The following is a 19,168-nucleotide window of genomic DNA, read 5'->3' on the forward strand; positions in this document are numbered from 1 at the left end:
TCTATCGGTTAATATATATTACGCAATAGTTCTTTTAGGGCGCAGTGTAACCTCCCTCGAGACTATTATTATCTGTTGATAAGTGGGATAGTGTACTTGCTTCGTTGCAACGGCAACAGTGCGTATACTTTTCCAGCTAATGAAAAAGTGTCCGCTACGAATGCAGTAATTTAGGGATGATATTCAAAATTTCAACTCCTGCAAAAAGAAATTATTAATTAATGAAATTATATTAAGTTACAATATATTGGGCTATGGCGTCCTCATGACGCGTAATGTCGAAATAGATTAAGATTAAGGAAGCTATATCTGGGAGGATTATAAGATGCCTGTTAATGTGACTAAAGTTTTCTTATACTGACGAGGTAGCTAACGAGAATTGGCCATCAGAAAATGGTAGTGTCGTGATGGATTTTGACAAGGATTGGGACGTACGAGCATTGGAAGAGTAGAATTAAAGTGGCCAATATTCCGTAGTGAGGGTAGCCTGGTAAGCTAGCAGTGTATTCGTTGGTCATTGTAGTTTTAGTTATTATCAGGGCTCAGAAACAGGATGAAGTCATCCTGGAAAAGCTGGAACAAGTCGGGATACCGGAAGCTAGGTGCTTCCGGTATAAAGGTTTTGTGTTCATCTTATGTGAGAAACTCTCTATGGACAATTTTCCATTCGTACATAGCTAAGAATACAAAACATTCCGTCATATTTTGCCAAACTCCAAGATACACATTTATACATACATACCAACGAGATAAATACAGTGTTCATCCTAAATAAACAAACGCCGTCTATTAACGCATTGGTAAATTGATCTAACGCATCTTGACGTATTTCCACTTTACTCCTTGCACAAAAGCACGTACGTAAATTCGTTGGCAACCAGGTTACATGTGTGAACCTGGTTCAGTTACGCCGCATGTACACTCACACATAACCTCTGGCAAAGATGCTAACAAAATTACAAACCCAACTTTAGAGATGGACTATGATTGTACGCTATTGAAAACAATAGCTTTGCCCCCAAAGTTGAGACCACGATAATTAGGGACGTCACACATTATGGTACACCGATGGATGATGGATTTAAAATAAACTAGTCGAAAAACAGTCGCTGCTCGCTTCGGGTATGAAAGGTTTTGTATATTTCTTCTGTAGGAATATTTGGATGCAGCACTGTGTCATTTCTACATAGCTACCAATGAATATGAAATTCGTATTTCCTCTTATTCATTTTATTGTGATATTCACAGAAGAAACAGATATTTTGGTTGGGCGGTTTGTGAGAATAAGTGCATGAAAGAAATGTTCACTTTCGACAGACAGACCTGTGAGGAGTTGTTAGATATTCCATCAGGCGCAACGGATAGAACGGGCAAAGTATACCTATTGATGTGTAAATATGTGTTCATGTACTTTCTTTCCAAACAGTGCATGGATTGGTGTTTGCAGATCTCTGCTGCGTGGGCTAAAATTACTATGGGAAGGACACCCAGAACATGAAACCAACCATGAACAATGAGAAAAGCTGTAAAGTTGCGGCGCAGTGGCTCGGAATTTCAGTACCGGCGGTTTTTAGGAGTGATTGAGGCCGTTGATATACATCGACCGCAATGAAGAATGATGAGATGAAAGGAGATCGCTGACGAAAAAAATGCGATCTGTTCAAGATATACTCCAGGACCGGAAAGTGGACCCTTTCAGAAGAAACTCGTCCATTTTAAAATCTCCTCCAACGCCAAAGACGCCAAAAGAGAAATCTTATGGGAGCTCAGTAAATGATAAAGGTGAAGAAATCTGGTCAAGACTCACCGAGAAAATAGAACTGATCCGAAAAAACTGCCTGCCATGAAAGTGGGAACTAAAATAGCTGAGCTCTCAGAACTCATCAAGGACAAGCACAACCAATACGAACCTGGTGAGATCATCAGATAGATTGCAAGAGGAAGGAAGAATACCTAAGCAAAACCCAAAACCTGTTGTCCCAACAGTGTCATGGGCGACCCAAGGGATACCAATTCGCAAGCCCATTGACCATCCGCCAAGTAAAAGAGCGCAAGACAAAGACGGGTAGTCTTTAGAGAATCAACGGGCCCCTAAATGGAAAAAAGGCATTCTCACCAGTCCAACAAACGGGGTAAAATTTCAGAGAGGAGAAAATATATTCCACCATGGAACGTCGGCTAGCGGAGCGAAAACCGAGGAAGAAGAAACCAAAGCTGCGAATTCGCCCAGAGGCAATTGTAATCAGCAGCAAGAGAGCTGTTGATGGCCCAAGCGTAGAGCTAAGTGTCAGCAGAATCCGAAGGACCCAGAAAGGAATCTTAATGTTTAAGCTGAAAAAAATCTGGCATAGGAAAAACTGACGGTTCTCGTAACCAAGTTATGTCCTAGTATGGGGAGACTGTCGCGGTACGTTCTCAAATCGATAGAGTGCAAGGATCACAATGAGGTGACATCCAGAGAACAAATCTGCACTGCCTTGAAACAACAATTCTTGTTGGAGGAATTCGGGGAAGAATCCATTGTGAATCTAACAATAGGTCATGATACTCAGACGGCTACAATGCGATTGCCAATGGAGGCAGCGCGGAAGCTGTTGGCCGTAGGGAATGTTCGAATTCGATGAGTTTTTCGCCGTCTAAAGGAACAGATCTCACTAAAGAGATGCTTCAAATGCCTGATATTTGGACACGTATTAGCGATCGATGTCGAAGGTGTGGGGAGAAAAGACATGTTACCAGGCATTGCAAAAAGGACCTCAAATGTATTTTATGCGAAGGAAAGGAGGGACGGGAAAATCGGCATATTGACAGAAGTGGGAAATGTCCGGAATTCAGGAAGGTGGTAACTGCAATGAAAAAATGAAGTTAATTCAAATAAACCTCAATCATTGCAGGGTCGCACAAGATTGCTTGCGCAGACCACTTACAAATCCGAGATGGAGATTGACATCATAAGTGAATGGTGCTGTATGGGTCATAGATTCGGCTGAAAGCCATACAATATACTATACCATGGGTCAGGTGGCTAGTGGCTTTGTATGGGCAAAAATAAGCCGCGTATTTGTGCACAGCTGCTACTCTCCATCGAGCCTCATATTGTCAGAATTTGAAGACGTTTTAGACAAGTTGAAGACTTGTCGGAGAATTTGAAGATTTGTTAGACAATTGACGCAAGAGGATGAAGTCCAAGGGTGATAGCCGGAGACCTCAATACGTGAGCGTCGAGTGGGACAGCAAAGGGACTAACGCAAGAGGGCGCAGTTTATAAGAAGCTTTCGCCTAATTAAATATATTTCTGGCCAAAGAAGGGTATATAACACCTATCCCAAAGGGGGGTTTGGTTCAATTGGAGATCTGATTTTAAATCAACCGGGCTCTAAGGAACAGAATTTAGTAAGGTTTTGTCTTACACAAAAACTTTAAAACTGGAAGCGGGGCTAGGATACATATACATAGAGTCCATGTGAAGCATGACATATCATAACTAATAATTCAACTTAGCACCACATTTTTTTTTTTTTTTTTTTTTTTATGGATGGAGGTGGAAATCTTAGAAAGACGCTGCTGCGCCAGGTTGCAGCAGTGTGTGGGATTCACACCCACTAAAACCACCCCCACTTTTCCGCCCCTCCCCGCGGGACCACCGTGAAGTATTACTTCGCGGGGGAGGCTCTGGTTCATGTCACGTTTCCGTCGCGCCGCCTTCCGAGCTCGATCCAACTCCAGGAGTTTTGTCTGCACCACGGCTACTGCCTCATTTACCGCCATCCAGTTTTCCTCCGACTTCAACATCTCTTCCACTAGGTTGAAGGGCTCGATGTTCGCCCCTAAGATGCTGTTCAACCTCCTTTTCTGCTGCAGAAATCTGGGACAATGGAACATAGCGTGCTCCGGGTCCTCGAGTGTAGCACCGCATTCAGGACAGTTGGGAGGCTCGTCCAACTCGAAGCAATGCAAGTACTTCCTATAGCCACCGTGTCCCGTAAGGAACTGTGTCAGGTGGTAATTCAATTCTCCGTGCTTTCGGTTGACCCATTTCTCGATGCACGGGATCAATGTATGGGTCCACCTGCCCTTGTCGGAGTTATCCCATCGTTGTCGCCACTTGCCACACAACTCTCTCCTGATGGCTTTTCGGAAATCCGCATTCACCTCGGCTGGATTTGCCTTCAGTTTTTCATAGAGCCAGTGTGCCTCGCTCGCTAGAAGATCTATAGGGATCATTCCTGCGATAACACACACTGCCACCGTCGACGCCGTCCTAAATGCGCTGCACAACCTTAGCGCAATTGGCCGGTATGCCGAACATATCTTCCTCCGGTTGACAGCGTGGTTCAACGCTCCCACCCAGACAGGGGCCGCGTATAGCAGGATCGACCTCACCACTCCCGCGATGAGTAGCCTGCGACTATACTTCGGCCCTCCCACGTTAGGCATCATCCTTGCAAGAGATGAGCTGGCATTTGCTGCCTTCTCTCGCGCATAATCCAAGTGTCCCTTGAAACTCAGCTTGGCATCGATCATCACCCCCAGGTATTTGACAACGGATTTTGAGACGACCTCACGATTACCAACCCGGATGGTAACCGTGTTGTTCTTCCTACGGTTGGTAATGAGGACCGCCTCCGTCTTTTCGTCCGCCAGGTCCAGCTTGGCCATTCGTAACCATGACTTGATGGTATGAATGGCTTCATTTGCATAGAGCTCCACGTCCTCGGGATGCTTTGCAATTGCAACTACCGCCAAGTCGTCCGCAAAACCAATCAGCGTTGTCTCCTCCGGCACGCGAAGGCCAAGCACTCCGTCGTACATTATGTTCCACAGCAGCGGTCCCAATACAGAACCTTGAGGCACACCTGCTGTCACAATGTACTCCTTCGGCCCGTCGTCCGTCTCGTACCAGAGAAGTCTGTCCGAAAAGTAACTCTCGATGAGCCGAGCCAAGTAGCTAGGAACACCCAGTTTGGCCAAAGCGCCCTTAATCCAGCCCCAGTTGGCTGAGTTAAAAGCATTTTTGCCGTCCAGCGTCACCAGAGCACAGCATTTGCCCATGGCCATTGCATTTCGAGCCAATTCCACGACCTTTGCTACTGCATCGACCGTAGAACGGGCTCGCCGAAACCCATATTGCCGCTCTGAAAGACCACCCGCAAGCTCGATGAACGGGAGCAGCCTGTTGTATATCACCCTCTCCAACATCTTCCCCATGGTGTCTAAGAGACAAATAGGGCGATATGAAGAGGGCACGCCGGGTGGTTTTCGAGGCTTCGGTAGCAAGACCAGCTTCTGCCTCTTCCACTGGGCGGGAAACACTCCTTCCGCCATGCACGAGTCGAATGTGCTTGCGAACCACCTTGGTCTGGCCTTGACCGCCACCTTCAGAGCCCCGTTCGGAATTCCGTCCAATCCCGGAGCCTTGCTGTCCCCAATACGTCTGCAGATTTCCCAAAGTTCCTCTTCGGTAACATCAGGGATCGAGAAGACGTCCTGCTGAGCTGCCAGTTGGGGTTCTCTTTCGTCCTGCTCCTGCTGCGGGAAAAGAGTTGCAATTATTTGCAACAAGAGCCGTGGGCATGTCACCTGAGGTGATTTTCGCCCGCGGATCTTCTTCATTACAACTTGGTAGGCTGTACCCCACGGATTCGTATTAGCCTCCATGCAGAGCTTCTGGTAGCATTCCCGCTTGCTTCTCCGAAATGGCCTTCTTAAGGTTGCTTCGCATATCCCTGTATTCCTCCTCACGCTCCTGGTGCTCCGGCCTTCCCCTTGTCCTGTGGGAAAGTCTCCTCGCTCGGAGACAAGAGGATCTCAAGGTAGCGATCTCCGTGTTCCACCAGTAGTTTGGCCTCTTGCCGTGGTGCAAACGTCGTCGTGGCATCGTAGCGTCGCATGCTTCCGTTACACGCTGAGACAGCTGTGTGACCCTTTCCACCGCTGTTCCATCCGGATCATGGGCTCCCTCCAATGCGGCCAGGAATGTCTCTTCGTCGAAAGCTCCGATAGAACTGCCAACCGCCTTAGCCTTTTCACCTCCAGAGCGTCGTTGACTGCTTCCCCGGTTCCCAATATGGAGGAAGATGGCCTGGTGGTCACTGTGGGTGTAATGCTCACTCACTTGCCAAGCCATCCCCCTCACCAGTGAAGTGCTAACAAATGTCAGGTCAACGATCGAACCCGACCCTCTTCCTCGAAAGGTGGGCACGCATCCAACGTTGGCCAGCACGATGTTCAGCTCCGCAAATGACTCCAACAGAATTTGACCTCTGGTGTTCGTCGATCGGCTTCCGCATTTAAGGTGCATCATATCAGTCTTTGTCTTAGGGAAAATCGAAGCCCAAACACGTTAAAATCCATATTTTTTCTGACCCTTGCATTTAGTAGAATATTTCCACAGTGTGAATGGAAATAGTGCAGATTTGTAAGAATGCTTTTTGCACATCTGCACATCATCTGACACAGTTCTATCCATTGGTCCAAATATATAATGTATATAACAATATAACAACTTTATGTTGAAGGCTACAGTTTACATTATGTACATCCCTTCCCAAAGTTTCTCAAGATTGTTTTGTCTTCAGATAAATTACGAAATTTATTTTCAAAAGGGCAGAAATTACATTATTATCAAGGCAAATATATCTCGCTGTATAGTAGATATCTTTCATTTGTATTGTATTTGTGGTATCAGAAAATCCTACCTACACAGGACGACTTCCAACAATTACTCGGCCAAGCGCCGTCATTGATCCAAGGAATCGTGTCCAACGAATGGCATTAAATCACACGTCATGTTTCGATTACATTTTGTATCAATGCAAAATTTTAGTGTTTTAAATTAATGCCTTGAAATCTTTTTTAGGACAGTGCAAATTCAAAGTCACCAAAAAACACCCGGGCATGTTCTTCGAAAAAGATGCAGGACCCCAAAACGGTATACCTTTCTTTCCGGCCTATGACTATGAGAACGTGAATGGTGTGTCGGTTTGGTGGTTTGAAAGGGAGTTCTCACAAGGACAATACGGAAAACATGCCCATAGGGGAACAAATTCATGCACATTAATAACAGTTCTAACGGCACAAAAAATTGCTCAGGGTCGCATAAAGGTAAGTTGTAGCCTCTTATCCACTGAACCGCATATAGACGGCGTCTGCATTGTGTTTATATTAAAACTAAGAAAATAGATCACCGATTACTAGTGAGCAATGACCTCGTTATTTGACAGCCCCCCAAATCGTAATATGGCGAAAATCAGTTCTTTATCATTTGTACCTATATCAAAATTGTTGTCAAGGTAGATACTAGGGTTGGGAGCATTGTCATAATGAAGTTTCCGCACGTTTTTTGATGTCATTTCGGCAGACCCTCCTTTTTAGCCTTTTCCGTAAGAAAAGAAGTGGTTGGGTAACTTGGCTAGCCGCGGTTGAAATGACTGGCGTTTGTTCAACCGCGTAATAAGGTGATTAAATTGCCGAACAATGCACAATTGATTGACAAATGAAGTGGATAATCATCATCATATATCATCACCATATCAAAAATGCTTACTACCAGAGAATAGGTTGGTGTAATAGAGCTCCCTCTCCCCATTTTAGACGTCATAATTTTTTAAGAGCGCCTGACCGGAACCATTTTCCAACGGAGTTTGAGAGAGGTGATCCCCCTCTTTTTCCTTCATTGTCGCCTTTACCGTTGCGTGGTTGGAGTTCGAAATTAAATCCAACCATATAGACATGAAAATAGCCCAACTTTGAGGTGCCATGAGTTTTTGAGGGTGGAAGACCACTACATATCCTCCTCATTGTCTCTTCTTCCCGGGAAAGGGTTGAAAATTCAGATTTTTCCATGATGAAATTTTAAAAAAACCCCACTTTGAGGGGTCATTATCTTTTATGTGTTGCGTGCCGCAGCTAGCAGCGCGACGCAGTTAAGTTGACTACCGATTGGCCGGTTGTGGATAAAATCCGGCTCAATAGGTTACGGTGGGCGGGTCACTTAATCCGTATGGATGAAGATGATCCCACCCGGAAAGTCTATAAGGGCAATATCTATGGTAGGAAAAGAAGACGAGGCAGACCCTGCCTAAGATGGAGCGATGGCGTAGGTCAGGTTGCCAGACAGCTTTTAGTGATATCGAATTGGTGGACCTCGGCGCAAAACCGGGATGTCTGGAGTTCCTTATTAAGGCAGGCCTAGACCGGATACCGGTTGTTGCGCCGTTGATGATGATGATGATGACCGATTGGCCAACCGTGTAAATGGTGCGATTGGACTCCCAAACGATGGACATTCTGTTCACAAACGAAATGTACGCCGTTGAGTTAGCTAGTGCTATCTATTTATACTACCATTTAAAAGGCGAAAGCAAAGCAAGAAATATTGAATTCATCCTTTACTCCAAGCACCTCAGAACTAAGAAACCAGCAGAATACGTTTTCCCATTATGTGAGAATGAGTGTTGCGTCATTTAATAAATTACTTCAGAAATTATCTAAAACCATCAAACGACAAGATACAAAATTTCGTGAGTGTATCAACTATAAATTACTTCTTGTCGAATTCCATGCTTACGAAGTACTCCTGCGCACTAGAACTAGAGGTTAGCCGCGCATTACAAACGCCTAGTGCGGCTAACCGCAGATCGGGCTGCAGCTCTACATTTAATCAGCGCGTTTGAAATTTCGTTGGGTTTTAGTGCGTACAAGTGTGCGAGGTTACATATCAAAATCAAAAAGCGTCAAGCTGCGCGTTTAGAAGTCTACGCGGGTAAACGCAATGTGTATGAGCCCTTAATCCTGGAGGTGTCCTTTTCTTCTTCACGAACAATTGGACAAGCAGTCACTTTCGAAGGAATGCTGAATTACCGACGACGTTTGCTTAGCAGGATACTTAAGTTAAACACAAGATTTAGGCCTCATTTACAATGCAAATAATGAAATATCACTCAGTGCAGGGAACTTAGTTTAAGCCGGCTCATAGTCCAGTCATTAAAGCCGCAAATCGAGTGCGTCCTCCGAATTCTTTCAGTCAAGACTGATTGACATGAAATTGGGCGTGGCGGTGTCGGATGATATAAGAAATAAAAGTTATATAGCGCCGATGAGTGGCACCCCACCCCCCGGCGTGGGCATTTTTTTTTCTTTCAAAATAACCACAGAAATCGATTAAATCTATTCAAAGCAAAAAATTATTCCTGTTCAAACATGCCGTTTTTTTCATCGAAAAAAATGTATGTTTTCCAACGGTTTTTCACAAATAACTCGAAACCCATGTATTTAATATAGAAATGGTATTAGTGATGATAAGTACAATATGGGCAGAGTTATGGCTCGTCAAACGTAGATTCGTAATGTTTAAAAAAAATTATTAGCTTCAAAGTCAAATGACGCAAAATAAGTAACTATTGGTGGAGATTGTTCTAAAAAAGTGCTTGAACAGGGCTTTAAAATGAGGCATGATAGAAGTCAGTACGATAAATAATAACGGACCTATGATCAAAATAAGGTAATTGTCTGAATTTTTTACGTAAAAATCAATAAAAGCAAAACTTAGTTTTCTCATCTAAATTGAAAGTAAGTCGAATCCGACAATCTACTGTATTTAACCCCTTGAATTAAATTCTGAAAATTCTTTGGATATGCGTGTTTCGAAAAAAATGTGATTTACCCCAATTTTTTTTTTTTAATTTTTCCAAAAAGCAAATCATTTTTTCAACAATATCTCAAAAAATAAAAATGATAGCGAAAAACTGCTAGCTTAATATTTAAGTAAGAGAAGAGATATATTTAAAAAAAATGATTTCTTTGTTTAGAAATAAAAATTTCTCCGAAATTTCGCACTTTATATTCACCAAATTAGATTCTCAAAGTATTCGGCTTACTTTCAATTTATATGAGAAAACAAGGTTTTACTTTTTTATTGATTTTTACATAAAAAATTCAGGTAATTACATTATTTTGATCATAGTTTCGTTACTATTTATCCCGCTGAAAAACATACCTGATTTTAAAGGCCTTTTAAATCACTTTAAAAGAGCTTTAGATCAATTTCCACCGAAAGTTACTAATTTTGCGTGGTTTGACCTTGAAAGTATTAAATTTTTTAAAACTTTAGAATTTACATTTGACGAACCGTAACTTGGTCCATATTGTACTTACAAAAAAATATACGTTGTTTCTGCTTAATACAAGGTGTCTCAAAAGAAATTTTATAATTATTTAGCTTACTGCGTGAACGCAACGTATCCGAGGGGCGCGGGGGCTATTTCAATCGGTAGCCTGGCTCTTGGGAATTCAGTCGGTATGGACCGTTTCTCGGGAGCAGACCGCGCATTGTGCGTGCGAGAGTAGAAAATTCTGCAGTATTCGAGGTTTTCGCCACTTAAATGATGCGCCAAGTCTTCCTCTCATTCGACATTGGGTTAAAAAGTTTGAAGAGACTGGTACAACGCTGGATCAATCAAAATCCGGGCGACCTAGGTCATCAAGAACGGTAGAAAACGTGGAGAATGTTAATCAGTCTGTGCGTGACGACCCGAACCTTTCAATTCGGAAGCGCGCAAGTGCTTTAAATGTGCATAGATCATCATTACATCGCATTATGCAAAAAGACCTAAAGCTACAAAATTCAATTGGTGCAAGAATTAAAGCTCCAAGATGCCAGTCAGAGGCTTAATTTCGTAAATCAGGTGATTGAGCGATTTTCAACGTTTACCAACATTTTGTTTTCGGATGAGGTACATTTGCATCTTAATGGCCACGTAAATAAGCAGAGCTGCCGCTACTGGAGTGCAACGAAACCGAAACGCAAACATTAGAAACCCCTACATTCGACCAAAGCGACCGTATGGGCCGCGATATCGGCGCGAGGAATTATCCGCCCTTACTTTTTTGAAGACGAAAGGGGGCGTGCAGTTACAGTGAATTCAGAGCGTTATGTGGAGATGTTAGACAACTTCTTCGCACCTGAACTGCAAAACTTTCCTGATTATAACCAAAGAACATGGTTCCAACAGGACGGAGCAACTGCACACACGTCCAATATGTCTCTGCCACGTGTTCGTGAAATTTTCGCAGGCAAAGTGATCTCCCGGAGAGGTGACAGAAATTGGCCTCCACGCAGTCCAGATTTACCCCCAATGGACTTTTTCCTATGAGGTTATCTTAAATCTAAAGTTTAAGCCAATAAATCAACTTCACCGGCGCATTTGAAAGAAAATATCCGTCACGAAATGGCCGCCATCCCTGAGTCCACCTGCATCATCATCCTCATAAATAATTTTGCTGTTCGATTAAATGAGTGCCGAGAACGCGAGGGTCTACATTTAGACGATATTATTTTGAAGAAATAAATCCCCAAAAAGTGTATTTTAATAATTAATAAACATTTTTTCCATATACGGCTTACTTTTTTTAATCGATCCACTAAATATAAAATTTCTTTTGAGAAATCCTTTAATATTTCTACATGAAATGCATGCTTTTCGAATTATTTGCGAAAAACCGTTGAAAAACATGCATTTTGCCACCCTCTACACCCGACACCCGATTATCATTGGGAGATTCCATTGACACCGGCAAGGCACCATTGCTGGAAGTAAGGAAGTAATTAACATGGGAGAACATACCACCAATATCTGTTTTCTCCCTTATTTCTTTTTTTATTTAAAATTCTAAAGTGCAACAATGTTGAAACGGTAAAAAATTGTTTGTTAATAGTCAAATATAAAGGAAAGGAAAGGAATACTCCATGTGTAAATGTGACGGTCACTTCTGTAAAAATATTTTCAAGAATAGGCCATGCCCGATTTTAATCTGGAGAACCGATCCAAGAAAAACCTTTTCAATTTGAATATTATTTTACTTTTCAGACGGTTACAAATTCAAGTCGCCTTCCGTATGAAGTCGTTGAAACATTCGCGAAAGCAATTCTGGATGGGAACGCTAATTACGCACGACTTTATAACGAAGGGAAGTTAACTAATGTTAACCTCAACATCCCTGAAGCCATGGAAGCTTTGAAGAAATTATTAAAGAATCTAGAAGAATGGGTAACCTTATTCATTGTCCATCTGTTAATTACTGGCCACTTTGAATCTTTTTAGTTCTACGTTCATACACATTTGCCCGTCGTCAGTGGCTATAAAAAACATGCTAGTGAAAAGCTATTCAGCGTTTTAAGAGATGGATTGGACATGTGGCATATGGTTTACGAAGACCGCGAATATCTTTTTGTCATTATGATTGCTGATAATCGATCTATTGTTCTGTGTTTCCAAAAGAGTACCAAGACCGTATGTTGGGAGTGAGTGTAAAATTTGATCCATCTTTTCATGAAGTTCATTTCTAGTTAACACTTTTCGATTCACACCAACATAGCGCCGAGAACGGCGCACTAATTGCACAAACTTGCTGGAAAAATCTTATCAAGATGTGCGAATGGATAATCCACATGTTTGTCGAAATATACCAAACACGGCCAAATGTATTCGAATTGTCTTTTATTCCCACAAAAAAATGCGACAGTTCAGAAAAATCGTAAACGGCAAATATACAAAATTTTGGTTTTTAACGCTGTGGACTATTTTAATTTTGCATTGAAATTAAATTGCGTCTGCACGACTGATTGTTGCGAAAAAACGTACCACAAAAATGTACATAACTATAAGTTTTTTAAAAGTGCTTTGGAATCAAAATAGATGATAGATTTGGATTTGTTCAACAAGATGCTGTTTTTTATCAGTGGCTTAGTGGTTAGATCTGGAGCACTAGACTATCATAGCGTAGTTCTATCAGTTCTCAAGCATGTAAGATCCACGATAAGGTTCGATTAATAAATTATGCTGAAATACTTTAGTCACTCAAGATCAGCCCAGGGTGAACCACAAATTTTTTAATAAGTTAAAAACATATTGTTTCCCTATTCGCTTCTCCTGTGGTAGAAATATAATGAGGTTGAGGATGCCACCTATTATGATTTCCCCCATTGAAACGCGGTGTTGGTGCTTACGAGTATTCGACTACGCACGGGGTCTTGCCACTTTTTCCTTTCCTTTTATAGTTTCACGTTAGTTTTATTATTTTTTCGCGGTTGCCTCTCATTATATTTGGATTTTACATCAATGGCAATTGTTATATATGATCTGAGGGTGCCTGAAGTGTCCTGCGAACCAGATCTGCCTTCCTTAATCTGACTAGCACAGAGACACACAAGTCGGCCTCGAAGGGACATTTCAGTGGGGTTATGTATGATCGATTTTCGGAAATTTTACTGAATTTTGGAATAGATTTGATCTAGTGAATCTGAGGGAAAAAAATTAGAAAAGGGGCTGCGAAATTGCCCCACGCTTCACAAAGGAGCGTATCAACTCTTTTATCACTTGTACCTTCATCCGGACAAGGAGGTATGTGCACATAGACTTACTTATGCGCAGGTTTGGTAGATAGGAGTAGAACGTCCTCAGTGGTTAAAGAAGGTTATGAGAGAGATACTCAGAAAAGTAAATCAAATATGTAGAAAAAGAAGGGTATTTTTTACGAAGCAGAGTTACAAAAACAACATCAGCGGTTTTTGGGAGTTGATTGCCGATATCCAGTGTCTTAGTAGTTAAGTAGCTACGGTGGGGGCGAAAGCTACAAGAGGTAATTGTCAAATGGAAAAAGAGACTTTCACAGGATATTGAGGTTTACACCTCGACTTCAAGCTAACATGGAAGCATCATATTCTGCCTGTGGGGACTTGCGATGGATAAGACATGAGGACGTTCACCACGGCAATTTCGATGTATGAATTTATCGGTTTCCTAAGTGTCACTGGAGCGATGAGACTGCACTTTCCGTCGCATTCAAGGTTATTTTAAATCGGCCCCCTCATTCATTTGAGGGCAAACATCAGGTTGCTGTGGTACCTGCTGATCATGATATCATATTTCCAGATTTATCATTGATGATAAACCCCATCGTAATTACCAAAAGAAACGAATGGTCGACAAATGGACAATGGTCTTTTTGCATTACAGACTTAAAAATTTTTACTGACGGGTAAGGCGTGTCGAGCTTAGCAGTGTTTTCGGAAAACCAGATTATAGAACTTGCCTTAATATCCACTGAGAACCGAGGGGACTTCCTAACTATTAAGAAGTTTAAATTGTGGATTTGCTATTACTTTCAGACACTTACCCGTCGCGGAGGACGCCATTAGACCATTAGACCGATTCGTTAAAAATGATGGGCATTCCAGACTTTTTTCAAAGAATCCCAGCACCATCCTTATCCAGCCGTAAAAAGTATAAAACTTTATAGTAAAATATTGTAAAAAATTCTGAATTGGAAGTGGAAAAGTGTAAAAAATTCTGAAATTGACTTGGAAAAATCTGAAGTTAGTTTGAAGAGTTCTGAAAGTTGTTTGAAAAATTTTGAATCTGACTTGCTAGACTTATATATCCCATTTTGCAGCAGAAGAATGTTACAAAAATGGTTGAGACGCACTGTTTCAATTCGTTTAGGAATTCAACCTGCACTGTCAGCACTAAATAGTAACATCATATCATGCCCGTTGGTGTGGAGCTACCACTGGTTAAGACTAAAACTTCTCCGACTGAACGGAGTACGTTGGTGCTAGGGTACTCAAACGTCATTAGCAATGAGGAGATTGACAGGCTTGTCAATGGTCTGGTTTCACAATTTTGGGGCCAGGAACAGCATTGTCCAGTAGAATCTGATTGGGCAGTTCCAAGGGTTTGTGCAGCCGAATGAAGAAATTTGAATTTATGAAGGCAGGCGAGCATCTGTATGAAATATTTCTAGAGTGACGTTTTTATTGTCCTCCAAAGGATGACATGAAAACCCTAGTAGAGCTTTAAAAGCACTATTCCTCAAACAACTATATGCGAAAAATTGTAGTCATGGTCTCGGATATATGTAGCCAACGTAATGTAGTTTGATATTGGATGCTAGAGTATTGGGCTAACTAGGTGGTGGACACTAGAGCCAAATTTTACTTGAAATCTTGCGGGGCTCGACAGCGCACTGGTCAATGTTGGATGCGTACTCATTTTCTAAGGTAGACGGTTAGAGCTGATCACCGACGTAATATATCTTAATAGCTCGTTAGAGGTACGGTCGGGCAGATGATTGAGCACACACCTACAAGGACTATCAAACGATGTTCTTTGGTATTAGAAAGGGAGGAAATGGCAAAAAAGCGATACTCTGGAGCTAACAAAACTAGGACGGTTTGGTACCCTACCATGGCAGGGAACACTACTGGCGCCTTAGAAGGAATGGCGATGGGAAAGGTTGATCAACTATCTTGGTTTGTAACTGCGGCATAAGACGCTAGAATGCTGCAATGGAGTTTCCACTGCAGCACACGTTCCTTGGTGTTACCGAGGCATTCGATCCAATTCCGAAAAAATGCCTCCAAATTTGCTAATCAGATTAGATTTGTGTGGGAGTCACTGAGAAAAGCGAAAATGTTAACTTTAAATCGATCAACTAGGGTTGGACTCAGGGTACTTGGCTAAACTGGTTGTCTCAGACTACTTATTCTGGCTAAGGCGAGGCTTTTTTAGTGCAAAAAAGATGACTGGCCAAAAGTATACAGGTATTCCCCAAGATTCCATACTGGGGACCCTGTTTTGCCGAGCTTGAAGGGGCACTTAGACTATGCGTCGGAGAAGACAGCAAAGGGTAGTTCATTTTCATCATCTATGAAGCCTAACTAAGGGAGTCAAATTATAGTCGCTGGTTATTTATCGCAGGGGTAATGAGATCGAATAAAATATATGTGGCTCTCATCTGGGTAAAAATACTGGATAAAACTGTGAATTGGATTAGGAACGAAAAATAAACAGAAGAAAGACCAACACATACCATGAAAGAAGCTCGAGCAGTTGCAGAAAAAGTATGAGATTCTTTGGAAGGATCCGGAAGTGTTGAAAGTAAGACATTTAAATCTCTTAGTGAAATTGAAGGTTCCGTAGTTCGATGTGCTGGCTAATTGTGCTGAGAAACAGTATCAGGTGAGGCAGGGCGAATTATCGCAGGAATGGCCCCTACAGATTTAATATACAAAATCAACTGGTTGTTGCTCATACGATTCAAATGGAGAAGAGAGCCATTGGCATTTATTTGAGGTGGGCAAACGGCCATCCAACCGGTTATAAAAAGTAAAGAAAAAGTTTCGGTATATGGCCGGGTCATGTGGGGAATCGTATTATTTTTAGTTTTTAAAACTTTTACCTTCAAGATTTCTGCGATCTCGAAAATAGTTCTCAATATAGGTAGACATAAAAATGCCGCCCTACTTATAGTGAATTTTAATGTTTTTTTGAATCAGGAGAATTGTTTGATTTTGGTTGGCCTATCAAACTTTCCCATGAAACATTCGATTTGAGAACGACAACTTTATCAGTCATCAACGTGTGGAGTTAACCGACTATCCCGAATATGACTCCTAAAGTTTCCAGCAGAATTTGTCTCGCAACGGAGTGAAAGTTAAAGAAATGTGAAAATCAGTTAATGAAGGGTATCATGTTAGTGGCAAAAGTAAACTCAAACGCAGATAAAACAGCATATTAGCGCACCTTAAATATGAATTTTTTTTCTAGCCAATCTGCATATGAGAACCCATTTTATCATTCATATTGCCCCCCCCCCCCGCTTTGCGGTTATACAAATTCATATGTCTACTTTTGTCCTGATTATAGCTTTATGTGTTTACAACCTGCACTTTTGTGGATTGTGGACTTTCCATCGATTAAACAGTTGCTCCACTGTTTTCTATTCTCATAAGCCGCATATTAAAGACGTTTATAACAGTGTAGTGAACTTGGAGACGCCATTTCATACACACTCGAAATTGGACTTCACTAGAAAAACTGCAAGGTGGTATTGATTATCAGAAGCCCCAGAAACAAGTATTTGACCCCTTTTCTAGTTACACCTGCGGCACCTCTGCCCTTTTGACCGTCGAATACGGTCCCCTCGAGTTTAACCTCAATAGCTTTTTGCACGACATAGAGAACTACCGGGCAGATTATGGTGCTCTTTATATATTTATATACCTTGTCAAGTTTGGAGATCTTGCCTGAAGGGCAAACCTGGCCAGTAAGCCGTGTGAAAAGCGCTTCCTAGTGAAAACGCGAAGACGTAGATGCGCCGTTTTAGTGCTACTATCTATGGTCACTACCGTTGTGGAAGGACAAGGAAGGAGGCAGACGTTCATAGTCCTACAACCATTTTCAAAGAATTGTCTGCTTAGTGACTGCAGCCTGGCCCTAGCTAGGGCTGGGCAATTGAAAAAGGTGCCTGAGGGTCTCCCCTTCCTTTCCGCAACTTTGGCAATGCGAATGGTACGGTACCTACGCCTTGGGGCATAGTGTCCAATAGAGAGTGCCCCTATAAATAATCGTAACCCTGTGCCCAAAAGCTCTTGTGATTGAATTTTGACGAAGGTCAGATCCTCCTTGATTTTGATGGAGGAAGGTTAAATCTTCCTTGAGTTAGCGCAGGTAGTGGGCGTTCCCCATCTGGAATCAGCGGTTGTACGCTATCGGAACGCAGACTGCGCCACAATGTCCTCCTGCTCTACCCTTGCGGAATTATTGTGGGTCAAAGAATAGTATAGGCTGCAGACTGAAAACGTGGATTTGTACCCATGATGGAGTATAAAAGCTGGAAATACTTGTTGAACCAACACCGACAGCTCTGCTATCAAACCCTCTCTCCATCTCCACGTGGTGACCGCTGGGAGTTCTTTCTTAATGAAACAGAACAGGAGGTACGTAGCAGCTAGCTGATACTCTGTCCCAATATAACGCTAATAGCACAGTGTTACAAGTGATGCTCGGAGTAGGTTTCCTTGTCAACAAAAAATGAAACCTGTTGTTATCGCTTTACTCTGCGCTTGAGAGGCAATTTCGAAAATAAGCCTCGTTGACATTCATGCCCCTATAGAGGAAACTGCAGAGTCGGAGAAGGATACCTTCTACGGGGTAGTGGAATAAACCCAACACCCATTGTGCTATCATAGTCGCATTTGGAGATTTTCACGGTTAAGTAGGAACGAAGTCCGTATTCAGGCAAATGTAGCTTATATAAAATTATCAACGACAACGGACTGGGGATTATTTAACCAGCAGTGTTACGCGAAATGGTTGACCTATTAATTTTAACAAAAAGAAGTGTTAAAAATGTTGTTCCCTCTCCAAGTAAATATTTTCAGCTTTGTTCATGAACTCTTTCGAAAGCGTAGTATTCTAACTCATGTGAAGGATATTTTCTCGGGAACGCTATCGTGCCCAAGGGGCAGATGTCACATATCCTGGCAGTTACTCAACCGAAGTTTAATCTCGTCAGCGCTCCTGCAATAGCAGAAACTAGATGGTTCGCTGTTCACTACTGGCCAATGCTTGATTCTAGATTGTCTCAAAGATGCAAGAATAAGTGGATAGATGAGATGAAAATGTTCACTTTGTGAAGTGTTTTTCGGCCTTCCGTGCAAGGGATCCTTGATACAGGGTGCAACTGGGTGACGCACCTTTTAATGCTCTTTGTTTTGAATGAGGTGTGAATGAATATTGCAATGATGGAAGTTTATTCATCAAACATCAAATATAACGTTGAACATTGCGGACTTAGTGAAAAAGAGAACAAGCGTTTGGTAAACGTGATCTATTGTAGACCTCCCCTCTGGATCGTTCCTCACAAGTTCCCCGGCATCATATGCACTCTCCGAGCCGAACTTTTTTTTATATTTTACACTTTCAGCTTGCGTAATGTTGCGAGAGATTTCTCTTGTATTTCAGCTTCTTTTACTGTTCCACGCATCGTATAAGGATATGCGAAATTTGTGATGGCATGAGAAAGGCTGAAACGTCCAAAAAGACCGAGCGTGGCTACCACTACCAACGAGACACATCAATAGAGCCCCATTCAGATATAGGCTGACCTTCACAACCGATTACGTCATTTGATCTTGATCAACCCGGATGATACTCTTATCAACTCAACCATACATTTCTGTTAAGCTTTATATTTACTTAATTATGCATTTAGTTCTTTGAAAGTTTCCAACTGTATGTCAATTGCAGCAAAAACACAAAATTCTTGAAAGCGATTTATTCAGTTCATATAAAAATTCACCTTAATATTCGCCTTATTTTTTATC

The 19,168-nt window shown here is 42.0% G+C and overlaps 1 protein-coding gene across 1 annotated transcript; it reads left to right on the forward strand.

The window, feature by feature from the left end:
- Positions 1-6,748: 6,748 nt before the first annotated feature.
- Positions 6,749-12,624, forward strand: LOC119650377. Its single transcript, XM_038053114.1, has 4 exons — positions 6,749-7,104; positions 11,868-12,047; positions 12,102-12,290; positions 12,347-12,624. The coding sequence occupies exons 1-4, from the start codon at positions 6,898-6,900 to the stop codon at positions 12,536-12,538; spliced, it is 768 nt and encodes a 255-aa protein (XP_037909042.1). The 5' UTR covers positions 6,749-6,897; the 3' UTR covers positions 12,539-12,624.
- Positions 12,625-19,168: the final 6,544 nt, after the last annotated feature.

This window comes from Hermetia illucens, chromosome 2 (assembly GCF_905115235.1).
Source record: "Hermetia illucens chromosome 2, iHerIll2.2.curated.20191125, whole genome shotgun sequence".
Taxonomy (NCBI): domain Eukaryota; kingdom Metazoa; phylum Arthropoda; class Insecta; order Diptera; family Stratiomyidae; genus Hermetia; species Hermetia illucens.

Bases quoted from the DNA above. Each gene is read 5' to 3' on its own strand.
- LOC119650377 (XM_038053114.1), top strand. From the start codon at position 6,898: ATGTTCTTCGAAAAAGATGCAGGACCCCAAAACGGTATACCTTTCTTT. The intron at 12,048-12,101 runs GTAACCTTATTC...GAATCTTTTTAG, and splicing joins TAAAGAATCTAGAAGAATGG to TTCTACGTTCATACACATTT. The intron at 12,291-12,346 runs GTATGTTGGGAG...GTTCATTTCTAG, and splicing joins TCCAAAAGAGTACCAAGACC to TTAACACTTTTCGATTCACA.